Raw genomic sequence first — 15971 nt, 5'->3', positions numbered from 1 at the left:
GCTGATGGAAGACTTTGTTACTTGTTTTTAACCAGGAGCAACTCGAAGAGGATTACGTTATGGGCAGGAGATGTTATTTATGTGGGTAGCAACATTGTTGTATCGTGCCGTTGTTGTTTTTAAAGGGGGATGTACATCTTTTAATTAGAACAGTAAAATGAAATTAACCCCCCCCCCCCAAAAAAAGAAAACAAACAACAAAAGAACCACCAGAACCTGGAGACTGACATCAAATAGCGCGTGAAACGTATAGCTCCGTGCCTTTCCCGGGCTGGGTGGAGGTTTCTGTTCTCCCCTCTCCTCCTGCTGCGATGTCTTTCCTTTTTTCTTCCCCCCTCCTTTCTCTCTGCACGTGCGGTGTGTCAGCGGGGAGAAGGGGGGGTCGAGCTTCCCTGCGCTCCCATTGTCAGCCGCTCTCCCGAGCGCGGCTTGAGCCGGTGTCCCCGGTGTGGCTCCATATGCGCGGGGAGCGCGGGGCCGCCGCCGCCGCGCCCGCCCCTACCGCCCGGGACCCGCCCGCCGCGCGGGGCAAAGGGGCTCCCGCCCGCCCCGGCCCCTGCCCCCGGCCCGCGCCGCCGCCCGCCGCCGCCGCCCGCATCATGCCGCCCCCCCGCCCGCACGCCACTCGCGCCCGGGGGCTGCCTCCTTTTCCGGCCCGCGGCGTGTGCGTGAGAGGGGCTTGAAGTTGCCCCGGCGGCGGCGGCGGAGAGGCGGGGGGCCGGGGAGATTGGCGGCGGCGGCGGCGGCGGCGGGGCGCGGCGGGGCGCGGCGGGGCGCGGAGCCCACCCCATCACCTGTTACCTCCGCTCCCCAGGTTGCCTGAAGTTCCCCGGCGGCGCCCGGCAGGACGGGGAGCGCCGCGGCTCCGGCTCGCAGGGACCCTACAGTGGCTGCTGCAGCATGGGCTGGCTCAGGGGGATTGCCTTGCTTTCCTTGGGAGTATTACTAGCAGGAAGAGTGAACTGCCAGCATGTGAAGAATAACGTGCCAAGGCTCAAATTATCCTATAAAGGTAAGTCTGTTGTTCTCGCTCTTATTCCCGGCTTGCCTCAAAACCTCTCCTGCTCTGCCCCGTCGCTGCCTCCCCTCCCTACCTTCCTCCCTGGTTTTCCCCATCTTCCAAAAGGGGGAAACTGGCATTAGGAGGAATTTCTAAGGAAAAGACTTATAAAAGCCCCTTCGTGCTACGGGCGGTACCACGCAGTTTAAACACAGACAAAGAAGAGTTAGTTGCATTTGCAGACAAGGACTCCGGATCGTGCTGATCCGTGGAGGATTTTTTTTTTTCAGTCTTGGGCTATTTCACCGGACTTTACTCTTTAAAACGATGAGACGTGCTTGGCCACCCAGCTAATCTCTCCCGTGCTGGGCATGTCGCGCAGCCCCGATACCGGCTCTCCTTCAAACACCATGGAATAAATGAGGATTTATATTTTCCCTTTTTTAGGCATGAAGTGGTTAATTCTCGAGTCATGAATATTCAGTTTGTACGAATCTGACAATCAGATGCCTAACATAAGCAGTGGATGGTGGGTTTGCCAAGAAACTATAAACTGAAAGGAGCAGATCAGTCCAGAAAAGGAGGAAAGGACTGTTATGCACTAGAAAATGCTGCCTATGTATGTTTAAGGCAGTGCAATTTATTTGAACTGGGATTGTTTTCGGTGTAGTCTCATGTATTTCATTAGAGATCACGGGGAAGGCGTAACTGAAGAGAGCGAACTGTGAGATTACGTTTATGTTTGAAATTGTGTAATGCCACTCACACTGCAATTGTCAGTAATTAACTTTTGTATAACACTGCCAGTATTAAAGGAGGACTCTGAAGTAGGCAAACTGTTCTATCTGCATAGTTTTTCTCTAAGTACATTTGCAGAAGGATTCACCAAATCTGGAGACTTGTAACTGGGGAAGAAGTTTAAAATATAAGAGCTGTAGAGTGTTATTTCTAAAAGGGAGATGTAGACATCCATGTATCTCTCTATATACATGTTTCACTGAAGAGCTTCCTTCTCACAAATCTCAGATTATTGAAGGTTGAGAGAAGGCGCAGCAGTTACGGTTCTGAAGGAAGGGAGGAAAAGTAACACACTGCTTTTACCATGGAAAGAGAGGGAACATGTGTGTGCATGCCTGGTCATAGCTGTCAATCTCATCTTACAGTACAGTGCTAATACATCTCTTGCCAGTAGAAATGCATTTTCTAGTTTTTTTTACCTTTCTTGTGCTGCAGCAAAGAGGGAGGAAAGTCCTCTCTGTTTCAATGTCAGGCGTCATCTTCACACTCCAGAGGAAAAAAGAAAGATGTTAAACACCTGCAAAACTTGGATGCACTGTGTGAAATAAACGCGTGTGCAGGGTTTTATTGAAGAACACTTCTATGCATGTTTGTGTGTGTTTAAACTTGAAAAGATATGTAAGGAAAGAACACTTTAAGCTGTTCAGAATCTGTTAATTGAGTTTTCATAAGAAAAGCATTAGTATTTAACACAAAATTGATTATTTTGAATGATGGATTCTGAAGAAATCTTCTACCATTACTCCATGTCATGTCAAAAAACTCATTAAAACCTTAATTGTTTCCAAACTTTTACAATCATACTGAAACTCAGATGAGTGTATAGAAGCATGAATGCTATAAAAATATCCTGTAAAGCGGTTTAAGGGCTAATTAATTATTGTTTATTTTTTTTCCACCCTCTTAAAGTTTATTGATGGCTCAAGTCTGCTACCCCAGCTCATACTGACTGAATTCACAGAAACTAATTTGAAACTGAATGATAGTGATTTTCTCTTTTTCTTTGTTTTTTTCCCCCCATTTTCTTTTTTCACCCCCTGGTACTATATCCGTATACAATTTAGCAACACTTTGCTACTCTGCTGGTTGGTTATTTTCCAGCTCTGCTCTTTTTTTTTTTTTTTGAGAAAGGGTCTCATTTTCTTTTTTTTTTTTTTTTAATATATCAGACATAAATTTTAATATACAGTCAGTTCTATATGAGCAAAACAGGAAACTGAAAGGAACATTGATGCTGTTTTTGTAGTTGGCAGATCATTGTGAGAAGAAAACGAGTTCAAGTGTTGAGCAGCCCTGTTTCCTATCTGTCAAAGTAAATGCATGGTTAATTCAAAGCAAGTTAAAAGTCTGAATACTTACAGGAGTTCACACCTTGGTCTTTGATTCACATACTTGACTTAAAACATGTGTAACCCTAAAAATCAGATCAGACTGCTCACATGCTTAATGTTAAATACCAGTGTAAATGCCTGGCCAGGTCAAGAGGAGCGTGTTGCCCGTGCTGACACATTGATCCCTAAGTATGGGGATGCCATTATTCATGAGGGAAGACTAAGCCTTATCAGGTGGTGCTATTCCAGACAGATTTTTGCTTTCAGCAGAGTATTTTATGCACAGATCAATGTGAACACCTTAAGTAGGAACAGACTTAAAAGATGTAGGTATTAAAAATATGTCTTTTAGGCACTGACTGAATACCTGACTAATGCTAATATCTATCTCTCAGGGTATACCTCATTGCTGTGTGACTATGTGATATTATATGATTCATCTCTACTCAAACTGCTTGCAGTTAGGAAAAGAAGCTCCCCAGTTACTTACCCATTTTGCCTCTCCATAAAGAGCTGTGGTTGAGTAAAATAAACTTATGATACAAAGTGACTTCTCTTTCCAGTGACTGTCATTGTACTTTCTTTTAACATCATGCTTGTTTTTTGCCTAAACAAATACCTTGGAGCTAATTGTTGGTGCTTTATTTCAAAAGAAAAGCAAGGATGTATTTTAACTTCTTGTTTTTCTCGACTAATTAGATGTCAAACATGGTTAAAAAGCTCAGGCATTTTGTTGGAAAGTTAGCAAAATGAGTCATGAAGGGTTAAATCCCTGCCAACCTTGATTTCCTATGGTCACTTGTTTTCAAAGGTCCAGTGTTAGCTGTGCCATTTCCCAGGTTGCTGGACAGAAGTTTTGATGAACTCTTATTCTTGTTTCCTCTTAACTTCTTGTCACACAGTCTTGCAATAGATTAGAAGCATCCTATGGGGCATGTTGCAGATAGGAAGCGGAAGTGTATAAATGCACGTATTAAGGCCACATCTGCAGTCTGAAAAGGTTCTGTTTATGGTAAAACAGAGTTCTGGTTATTTGGTTTATATCACCTTGATTTCAGTGGCATATTAAAAGACGGAAATTTGAGGAGAGCACTTGGGAAATCCTTGTCCAGCTGGAATCTGTGGGGAAACTCCTGTTCAGTAGCATCAGGGTTTTGCTCCATTTCAAAGTTTCCAAGCATTTTCATCTTCACTCATGGATTGCAAAGGTTTTGCACAGGTAATGTTTATATCCTTATTTCAGTCAAAGGGAATGAATATGATTGAAGGCCTGATCCAAAGTTCATTGAGGTCAGTAAGTTGTGGATGTGGTAAAACCAGCTGTAAAAACTGAAAGCTCGCTTAAGCCCTTCAACCTCTGAGATCTTTTTGTGTCCTTCAAAGATGTTGTGTCCTTATGGTAAAGTAACAAGGAACATCACTGTTGATATGTCAAAAGTAAAGGAATCTTTCCTTGAAGAATATAAGGGTCTTGTTGTTGGTCTTCATTAGTTTGTTTATTTGGGGGTATTTTGTGTTTTGCTTTTTTAATCTCATTGGCTTCAATTTCAGTGTCAGTTTTAAGTCTTTATAGTGTGTCATTAGGTCACAGATTCTGTTCAGAAAACTTCTCTTGAGCACAAAGTTCTTGGAAAGATGGTGATCAAGTTGAGTGTGTCAAGTTTAAAACAATAAATATAGTCTTAGCTCCAGATGGATTTCTTGTCTCGTTTATTGTTTCCTATTTTCTTTTGCTGTCCTCCTCATGGGGAGGTAATGGCACATAGATAGAACCAGCTACAGTAACCTTTCAATATAAACATATAAGTCTAAAGAAAGAGAGAGTTTCCATTAACAATTCTTTGATTTACAGATTTTTCCTAAGGCATCCCCGATTTTTGTCTCCACAGGAGTAAATCTTGTAAACCCAACTTTCTCAAACCCATCTGTCGCATCCTATTTCTCTATTGAAAATTACTAAATGTTGTAAGTATGTTTTGTTAAGAGTACATGTGTGGTTCTCTTTTGTTATTGTTGTTCAATTGGATACATATTACTTGAGAATAAGTAACTGGAAAAGCATTGCACACAGATTTAACTCCATTACTTTCTGGCTCCAATTCAAGCCATATTAAAAATAAGTGTCTTGTTTAAAGTTGCAGCAACAGTGAGAACTTCTCCATCCTTGATGTGCAGTTGATTTACAGTTTTATATTATGGATTTTGATCCAAATGAAAACCTGGCCCTAGTGAAAGTAATGGTAAAACTTTTGTCCTTTTCAATCTGGCCAACATGCCATGACAAGGGAGGAATGACACCGCACTGAATTACCTGTATGTACACTCATGTAAATATGATACTGGGCTTGTAGTTTGTTAACCCAGTCTGGTTGTAGTTGATGACCTGCTGGTGGGTTTAATTGTGGTTTTTCCTTTCCATCAAACTCTATAACTCACAATTCAATACTTCCACAAATATTGGGAAAACAGGACAAGTGGGAGAAGTAAATTAGGAGAGAAATATTGGCAAGGGTGCCTGTCTCTCTTGAGCTGGGACCAGTATTAGAGTTTGTCTCAGATTTCAAGGTATCTGACAAATTCTTTTGCTTAAAACTGTGTTGTAAGTCTACCGTATGAAGGAAAAACCTCTCCAATAAGCCTAAAAAGGAGAGAAGGGTAGCCCAGACTTAGGATGAAGACTGTTAAGGAAGGCAAACCAGTGATGTTTGCAGTCTAGGCATGGGTTTGTAACACACTGCAGCTTCTACTGCTCCTGATGGCACGGCTCCAGCACTCTCAGACCTCACTGTTCAGTCCGTTCAGGAGGCAATGAAGATGTTTGATACAGCCATAGCCTCTTCATCCTTTTGCACCCAACTGATGAGTCCTCCAGAGAAGATCTGTCTGTTGGTCTTTATAATATTGGTTGAGTGGGGTCTTCATGAGACTTGAGAATTGTCAGGGGAGAGGGAAGGACTACCCTGCCTGCCCCAGAGTCTGACAGGAGAGAGAAGCTGATGATGGAAGTGCTTAAGCTCAGATCTTGCCTATATAGGGAAATTTTCAGCTAGCTAATTAGGGCCTGAGACAGGCAGTGTAATTGGAACAAGGAGGGTGAAAACCTAGCCCAACATTCTCATTTTGTGTTTCCAGCTATCCCATTTAATTCCAATGGAAAGAGCAGTTTTTGGATTACAGAGCCTCCCTTTTCTAAGAAGCTGGAGTTCTCTATACTTATTTGTGCTGTATGGTTTGCAAATGCCTAAATTATTTATTTATGGAAGGTGCTGTATTGACAGCAATGGAAACTCTCTTGCTGTGGACAAGGTGTGCAGCACTTACTATTAGTTACAGCATCTTTAATACTCTAACCTAGTGAGGAATTTAGACATCCATAGTTACACTGAGCTCAGTGGATCTGCTGTGAAGTCTGCCTTAAAATTTACTTCTGTGCATGAAGTTTTTTGACCTGGACTGACGTACTTACCTGTTTATGGTTTATTCAGGTGTGTATTTATTCTGTAACGCATAGCAAAACAATATTTAAATAAGAAACCCAGTCTTTGCAGGCCACTACAATGTAAATGGGTTATTTATGATAATCTCTCTGGTGTGTGCATCTGTATGTATAGAAAGCATTTACATGGAGTTCCACCAGAGAATAAACCACTAAATTATTTGTATTTTTAACTCTTTCTTTTTGCTTGGAAGTGTTTTTCACTTTTGATTTAGGGCATTGCTGTCCTCTGTTCCTTTTAATCTGGTTTTGGTTTGCCTTTCATCGATTCTGCATACAGCCTTTAATGCCCACAGCTGCTGCTAGAGGGACATCTTTATTATTTACTTCCTCTGGCCTACAGCCTTTTTTTCTCATGTGCATACCTGGAACACTGCAATGGAAGCACGAGCAATACAGAGTTGCTCCACTATTTTGAACATTTTCTACATCAGCTGGAGCCTGACTTGACCCTAGTTCAATTTGAAGCAAAGCCACATCTTCACCTGAGGCGGTGCATGAGTGACCGAGAAGAAAACAAATTCTTCTAAGCGGTGTCAATGCTTGTGACATTTTCCAGTTGTTTGAAAGCTAAAAAGGGTAAAATTGTCTTCAGGCTCCCACGTGCTTATTTTTAAGCAAATGTGTGGGGTGGACCCTGGCAGCTCTATGTCAAAGTTTTAAATGGAAGTCCTGTAGCTTGTCCTGGTGCTCTTGTTAATTAAGGTTAAATGTGAAAGTTGCTGATGGTGCTGGTGGGCAATTCAGCGAATTCCTTCCCTTGCAGGATTAAAGCTCCCTTCAGGAATGTCTGCAAGTTCATGGTCCTCCCACATACAGCCTTCATATAGGTTAGCTGCTCTCTTCCAGCAACAGCTGTGGATGGTGAGAATAACTGTGGGGATAGTACATTTACTTGCCTTTTCCTGTTTTTTTGCAAGAGGGATGGTGCCCCAATGTACAAGAGAAAAAAGGATGGCCACAGCTGTTCAGAGCATCAGAAATCTTAAAAGAGTGCTGTAGCCTTTTCTCCTGCACCACAGGAGGTCCTCTGTGGTGTCTTTGACTGACATAGCCACATTAGGCTCTTTTTACTGTCAGTGCAAGGAGAGGTGCCTCCAGAGAGCTAATCTTGGGTTAGACAGACTGAATGAGACTTTAAGGGTGCTCATCGCTTTTCAGTGACTAAAAGGAGTTAAGCTTCTTGTTCATTCATTTAGTTTCTTTTTTTTCCTGGGAGGCTATCAAAAGAAGGTACCAATTAAATGCTATGGAAAAAAATCGGCTGTATTCTGATCCAAAGCATCCTAATTTAAGAAACAGTTTCACTTAAATGAGTATTTAAAGTTGTATAAAAATCCAGCTGATTAAACTTATGTACGCTGTCAGTGTCTGTGATCTTGAGGTCACCTGTGACTATCTACATTTGCATGAAACTTCAAGTTTTTTTTTTCTCCAAGCAAGAAATATGCAGTATGACTATATTCTTCATATTCTTTAAACAATTACCTATCTATCTTATATCTCACATTTCCCATGACTCTTCTCCTTAATAAGCTCATCCCAAATCCAGTGACACATGCTGGAAGTGGCTGTCTGGGGCTGCAGAGCTTGACTAATTTAATAGCTTAATCAGTCAGAGCTTTCAATAAGCTGTCCCCTGGCAAGCTCTGTTACTTTCTGAATGTTTCTATACTTTAAAAGAAGAATGTATTCAAGATTCAATTTCATGTAGCATGGTTTGCAAATAAAAATGCATATGTATATGTACAACTCAGAGGAGAGGTGCCTTGACCCTGATTCGCCCTTTTTTTCAGCTGAACTATTTCAATATTGAGAGCAGAATGAAACCTAATTTAGGTTAATTTCTAAAAAATCTATATAGACTTACAGTTTGGGGGATTCTTTTCTCACTTTGGGGATTACAGTTTGCCCTTGAGCTAGACACATCTACTGCAACCCCTGAAATGCGTGAGCACTAGTCTACTTTATGTCACATCTTGTTTTCACCCTTCGCTGTTTTATAACCAAACACAGTAAAGTCACGAGTACTTGCCATTCTTCTAATGTTTTAAAGTCGTTTGACATTTGTTAGGCTGCCTGCTTATCTCTCCAGCTGGATGTTGCAGAAACTTTAGAAGTGAGCAGTCAAATAAAATTCTCATCTTTTATAAATACTTTCGTGCAAAGTTGGATCTTGCAGGAAACAATCTGAAGAATGAAGTAGTTATTTACTTTCAACTAACTTGTGGAAGGAGGAAAAAGAAAGCTCTCCTTTACTCTCCACTTTAATGAAGTAAAAGCTCATGTTGATTCTGACAGCCCCTCTTGGCTCCTTTTGAAATTCCAGCCTTGTGTGAGAAAAGGACACAAAAAAGCTCTGTGAGATAATTTAAAGGATTTAGAGCTGCCTTTCAAGGGGGAGGGGTTGGTGGCCTTTTCTAGAAGCAACAGATGATAAATACAGCTCACAAGCATCCAAAAGAGCTGCAGAGAGTGCAGGGTACAGCTTTCATCACCAGCTGACACTGGAATGGCAATAGCTTTCCTTTGCTAGACATAGATCTCACTCCTGGCCAAGGCACGGAGTAAGGTCTCTTAGAATGAAGTCGTGGTTTCATGGTGTTAATATTACTTTTTTTTTCCTTTATGGCTTTCCCAGTGCAACTTTACTACTTTTGCATGAATGTATAGTCTGAAATGGTTCTGACACCTGATGAAGATCTTTTTCTCGAAGCACAGTAAGGATCATATCAGCGACAATGAGTGTTGCTCTCTTGTATGAAGGCCAACTTGGTCTCCTCTCCATCGTTCTAGGTCCTATATAAGGTCTTCATTCTGCTAGGCCCATGTGATGAATGCTAGTTCCTGCTGAGTGATCAGAGGGACAGAAATGATATCTGGGTATCTGAGAAAGAAAACCTTATCTTCTAGATGGCTTTTTTTCCCTCATATTCCCTTGATATAGCAGTGGCTATATCAAAACTTCTTACCCTGATGGCCTTGCAGACAACAATATAAATGTGTGCCTGAGCTACCTGCAAATTGCATAGTTAGGAAATTGCTTTATTTCTAAATTGCAGCTCTTCCAATATGTATCTGAATCCACCCACAAAGTGAATATTTAGATATACAGGAGGTTATGATAACATCTTCAGAGAGTTCTAGTTGGCACTTCTCTGAAATATCCTAAACATTAGTGAAGAGTATTTGCAGAATGATGGCTGTGCAGTTATCAGTGTGGGAAGACCCCATCCATACTGCTGCTCTAAATATGTATCTTCAGTCGTTTGTACTCTAGCCATAAAAGCTGACCTCTAGCAAGTAGGCAAGATTTCATTTCAAGTGAAGAGATTCAGGAATCTGTTAAATTTGAAAGAAAATTCCTCATAGCTCTTTTTAAATGAGTGTTATGAAATAATAATAAAGTATATAGTGAAAATTTTGTATTTTCTCTGCAGCCTGGAGTATTGAGATCAAGATTAACATAAATTTCTAATTCTCCTTTTTTTAGATTTTGTTTCCCATCTGTGATGGAACTGTAATCCACTGGGAATTCTTCTTCCTTTTCTGGCATCCTTTTACAATTTTGTGTCTTTCATCATTCTTTTAATCCCCACTGGAACTCACACTCTTTACTGGACAACAGTCATTCAAATTAGGGACGTTTTGTTACCCTCTCCTACAAACAGGGGTTGGAGGTTAACAGAAACCCAGCACCACAGCTGATGATGTACAGGAAGTCTGTACTGTAATGGGAATCAAAGGAAGTACCATAAATGTGAAATCCTGTTAATTCGTTGGTTCTTCTGTGTCAGCTTCTTCACCTGTAAAGTGGTATTAAGTGATCTCATGAGGAATTGCTTGAGGCCAGAGAATTGCCATGCTTATTCAGAGCTGCATCCTACTCTCAGAATAATCCCATTAATGTGTATATTCACAGTTCAGTCAGAGTTTATTTTTGATCAACGTACAAAGGCCTTACAGGTACTTTAAAGTGATTATAATAATTATATTCACAGCTGTGTATGCCTGTGACATGAAACACATGCCTATTACCCAGAAAGCATATCTAATTTAATTCCATTTGTATATTCTAAGGGATTCTGTACCCTTTACAATGTTTTTTGGAGTATCCACCTCTATTTCACACTAAATACACTGTGAAGGTGATTATAAAAGTCTCTGGAGAAGAAGAACCTTTGTTCTTCTTGTTTAGTTTTAAGTTCTTTGTTCCTTGTTTAGTCTTTTCAATACTCTCTACCAAAGGTGCTTGAGTGCTTGCAAGATCCTGGCTTCTCTGAGTTTAAGATAGGGTTCTCTTTATTTCTAAACATAGCTGATAATCACATTTTAAAATTCAGAAGGGGTTAAAAAATGTGTTTGGGGTTTGTTTTTTTTTTTTTTTCCTTGTGCTTAGCAGACAAAACTAAAACCCTCACTTGGGCATTTCCTCCCCTTTGCACTTAGCCTGAACATACCTTATCAGGTCCCTGGTGTTTAATACTCTGCCCCTATAAGTGTACGTTTTCCTTCCCAACAGATTCTGGAAATAAAACTTGTGTTTCTTTTTGCACACAGCCCTTTTTCTGTCTTTCTCTACCCAAAATGCTTCCCAACCTTCTCCAGGGTGAGGGCAGCTTTTCTTAGACACTTAGGGAAATATTCATTAATCAGTTCAGTCAGTTCTAATTGCCTATCATTTGTGACTCACTCACTGGAAAACTGTTGCTTGACAGCCCTGGTTCAAACCTAATAATGAGGATTAACTGCTATAATAAAATCAGAAGTGGAGTTCTGCATCTCCGAAGATTCACATCCTCATTCCTAAAATAAGTAAGAAAGCACCTGTTCCCTTCATCAGCCTGGCCCTTGTGAAAGTAAAATTGGCTGTTTCATGTATTCCACATACCTCAAATGCAGCATTTAAATATTACCTTCAGTGAATTAACTCCAGGACTTTTTTTCTTTGCTTTTATACTTCCCCATGCCATTTACATGATGTAATGGCTGTTTTGAATAACATTCTTTTTCCGTAATAAAGCACTGGATTTCATGCTATTAGTTAAGAAATACAGAGCAAATTTAAGATTTTGTATGATTTTTGGTGTACCTTTGAACTTCAGGCACAAGTTTGTAGTTTCACTTGTTAGGCTACAGTGTCTTATTTGACCACATGCTACATATTTTTCTGGCAGTTTTGCTGGTACTAGAAGAGCTAAGTCCAGTTCTTGAGGCTGGCAAGCAGACCAACAGAGACTAATGTAAAAGGTCCCTTTTACTGGAGTAAAGAAGCTTTTTAATTTGTCTTCAAAGACAGCAGTATCAAGTGTCATGAGTATTATCATTCTATATTAGAAATTTTAAGCTATCTAGTGTAAAGCAAGTGTAACTTCATTAAATGACCGTGACTGCAGTGATTCATGTTTAGACCACTGATGTTGCTAATTGACATTGCACCAAAGGGACTGAGGACAAGACTGAGCAATGCAACTTCTAGTTTTTTAACACAATTTCCATAGCTGAGACCATAAACAGACTTTTAAGGTCATTTCTCATAGCTGCCACTGTCTTAGAAACAAATTCTATCAGCATATAGGAATATGGCAAACACAGAATTTTGTTTCAATGTAGGTTCACCCCCATTATTGTGCACAGAAAATATTTTACCTTATGCCAGACATATGGAAGTGATCAATGTATGTAAATTACATAAGAAGAGGTGAAATAACAGCTTTTTAGGCTAGGAAATGTCTCTTGTTTCTGGTTATAAGACACTGAAACCACACCAGAAAATGAAAGTTTGGGTCTTAAGTCAAGTTTTCCTTTAAAATAACAACTGGGGAGAGGGTAGAGTAGCAATGATTTTTGATAATCACCATGAAAGCACAATATTGTCCTGAGCTGAACCACTCAGTCTCTTGGACACCAGGGTTTAAGATGCAATTGCTTACATGTGTGAGGCCAGACCATGAACCTGTTCTATGCAAAGGTGAATTGTTCTGCAACTCACTGTGCTCAGTAGTACAAGTCAAGTGTCCTCAAACATGGGGTTTAACAGGCAGGGCAGCTTAAGTGTCTTCTATTCATTTTCCTCCCCTGATGTCATGGCATGCCCATGGTGCAGTGATTTTAACCTACTCTAAAATTCAGGGGGGTTGAGGAGCTGAGTTATTTTCTAGGGTTCTGAGTGACCAAGGGAGGAAAAAGAAAGAGCTTAAGTCTGCTCTGCCTTTCAAATTGTTTGTAAAACTATTGTACCCCAGCTAGTCTCTAAGAAATCAATACTTATTTTGCGACCAGAATGCATTCACTGTGATCCCAACATTTTCCATTGCAAGAAATTTAGATTTTATTTTTTATTTTCATGTTCAGTATTGCTGAGTAAGAAACTAATCTAGAGCCTGGCAGGGTTTTAATCTAAGGCATTGTCATATCTTTCATTCTGAGTTGAAAAATGGTCAGATCACTGGGTTTCATAAATGTGTGGAAAGCTGTAAAAGCTGCTATTTGCATGTGAATGGTCAGCTGAGGTAGGAAGGGAGATATGTAAATAATTCTGGCAAAGATCATTGCATTTCAAAGCGCTGTGAAAAGCAGCACCATAAAACTTCAACCTATTCACAGGTATGAAAACTCCCATGCCTTAAATAGACGTGGCGTAATAATGACCACTTGGGGAAAAATGAATCTTAAAAAGCAATATCAGGTCTCCCACTACAATACATTTTCTATTTCTTTTAATATTTCCAAAAAAGATAAGCTAAAAAAGCTTATCCCCCTCCCCCAGAGGAGGGGGAAAGAAAAAAAGGCAAAGAAAAAAAGAGCACAGGATCTAAGCAGTAAGCAGATGTAGACCTTCAGTGAAAGTCTGGCAGACAAGTGTGATAGGTGTGGAAGAAATGTAAAGGATTTGAGTATTATTCTGCATTATGTCAGTATCTGACCCAGGAGGCACCCAAAATAATCATTACTTTAATCTTCCATACAAACTGCTCAACATTTCAGTATTCTGCTGTTGTACTTCAGTATGTGCTCAACTAGGTAGAATGGGGGAATGTTTTAGTTTAAATGTATACTTCAAAAGGTACAGCATCATGCATCCAAAAAGGCAAAAAAATGAAAGTAAACAATAGAAAAATGAGGACCACAGAGTAAAATAAAAATCTTAATAGGCTTTGAGCCAGACAGTTTTCTACTTTTTTTTATTGTACTTCGTGTCTGCTTAGATAGAATTGTCATGTATATATATGGAGAAAGATTTACGAAGCCATTTATGCCTGAAGCAGCTCCAGAAAGTATAATTAGGCAGGGCCAAGGACCAGAAAATGTTTCCAAAGTGAAGGTCACCTCCAAAGGTGATGTAGATTATGTACCTACCCCTTAATCATGAAATAATGTGGAACTGTTGCTGTAGTTTACCAGTGTAATTTCCCCCAGTATTGTTTTGTAGCTTCCTTGCACTTACCACAGAATACCATGATGTATTTCATTCTAACTTCATAATTTGGTAAATAGCTTGTATCACTCCTGTAACCATTTACAGCACACATTTTCTTCCTCAAAAAGCTTCTGCACGCTAATTTGATCTGGTTACATTATGCTGAAAGTAACTCACAAAGTTAAATGCAATTTCATTCAATGAATTTATAAAGGAAAATTACTCAAAGGCTCTGGGATTTGCTCAGTCACACTAATATTCCTGTAATGAAATGTGATTTGTCTTGGTATTTACCAGGAGATTAAAAATGAAAAAAAAAGGACTGATTTTACAAACTCCTACTCACATGAGCAGTCCCATTAATTTCAATGTAGATGGCACTCGTGGCGTGAAGTGCCCTTTTGGGAGGTTATACAGTTCTTCCTCACTTATGAAATAATAAACTAACAGAACCACACAATTGTAAGGATCACTTGAGATTTTTGAGCTCTGCCCAGTTAATGGGAATCAACGAGTCAAAAAAAAAAAAGCTTTTCAAAATATTGTTCCGTTCCCAAATGAAACTTTTCGTTCAGTAACAGTCCCTCTTGATCTTGCTTATCCCAGTGATCCACTGTGCTCTACACATTGTCTGTCTGTGTTTCATTGCATCCTCATGTCCAGTAGGCTACAATGTCAACTGAAGTCACTACAAAAGACCCTCACTCAGTTTGGTGGATCTTTGAGTCCTTTTCAGTGTGTGCATCAATATAAAATTTGATAAGATATTTTTAAATGCCAAGCAAATTTAAACTGATTTTTCAACCAAAGGAGTGTCATATCTTATCCCAGCCCTCTCCCATTTTCCCTGTTAACAGGTCTTTCCATTAAAACCTTCTGTGCAGTCCATCTGTGTGAATGTTACATAGAGCACACATTAGACACAAATCAGCCTTGAAGCAATTCCTCTGATTCAAGCACAGTAACTTTAGATAATTAATAGTGCAATGTTGGAATAGAATTTCAATAACCATTCCCATATCTATCAGAAACGGGCACAGCATTGTGGAAACTTTTATCCCCTACTGGAGTGTAACTTATTAACTGTAGCCACAGCTCCAGGCACTTTGAGTGAAAGCTGCTACTGCCTGCTTCTCACATGAGTTCATTGGAGAGGGCCCAGGAGATCTCCCCACAGCAGGAGGCTCCAGAGCTGCTTTCCTGCCACTCCAGATAGCTGCTAACACTAGCAGGAGAGTAAAGAATCCCTGCTCCTTTTCAAACATCAGTCTGACAAAGTGGGACAGCAAGCATGGGGCCATGTGCTCCCTCGCCCCAGACAACTTGTCAATGGGCTCTCAGTGGGTCTTTGCAAAACAGCAAGAGGAATCTCAAGTTGCAGCCACTCAGATGTAGCCACTTGTGGAGACACTTCTATTACCCTAAAATTTATTATGGCCTGTGTCACATGTGAAGAAAATGCAGAAAGTCCCAAATGCAGTAGAGGGTGGTGGGGCAATAAAATTTTTCACATTTTATGATAGGTGTACATTTAAACAAGGAAGCAAATAGAATGTTTTCTATTAAAAATAGGAGCGGAAACCATTTGTGGCATAAAATCCGATAGGAAACACATTTGCACTACTTCTGATTATGGTGCAGTTGGCTGTGAAAAACTTCAGTATGCTGTAAAGGGCATCAATTTAATTAATTTGAGCTGTTACTTAAACTATGGTAGCAATCAGAGAACAACCCACAGAGTAACTCATGAGTAAACAAGTCTATGATGTCTTGGAACAGAGGTATCCTACCACTTCTCTAGTGCTGGCCAAAGATAGTCTTGAAAGGTAGAAATTGTATTGTATATTGACATATATACAACAGATTTATATATAAAGAAGGCCACTTACTGTAAGAAAGTCTCTGAGCCTGTTCAAGTGATAACTA

The 15971-nt window shown here is 40.2% G+C and overlaps 1 protein-coding gene across 2 annotated transcripts in view; it reads left to right on the top strand.

The window, feature by feature from the left end:
• The first annotated feature begins 574 nt into the window (after nt 1-574).
• The window catches only part of SEMA3A (semaphorin 3A), a 166446-nt gene continuing 151049 nt past the window's right edge, over nt 575-15971 (top strand). Inside the window, exons 1-2 of one of the 2 annotated variants that reach the window (XM_057422430.1) lie at nt 575-664; nt 815-1012. In XM_057422430.1, coding sequence (XP_057278413.1) covers nt 901-1012 — 112 coding nt within the window. In that variant the 5' untranslated portion in view covers nt 575-664; nt 815-900. Of the gene's footprint in view, nt 665-735; nt 1013-15971 lie in introns of those variants that run through there. The other variant, XM_057422431.1, reaches the window with a different exon arrangement.

This window comes from Pezoporus wallicus, unplaced genomic scaffold (genome assembly GCF_028554395.1).
Source record: "Pezoporus wallicus isolate ANWC-B61680 ecotype Strahan unplaced genomic scaffold, APGP_CSIRO_Pwel_v1 contig_3058, whole genome shotgun sequence".
NCBI classification, from domain to species: Eukaryota; Metazoa; Chordata; class Aves; order Psittaciformes; family Psittacidae; genus Pezoporus; species Pezoporus wallicus.
Note: the sequence above shows the minus strand (reverse complement) of the source record. Positions and strands in the feature narration are given on the sequence as shown.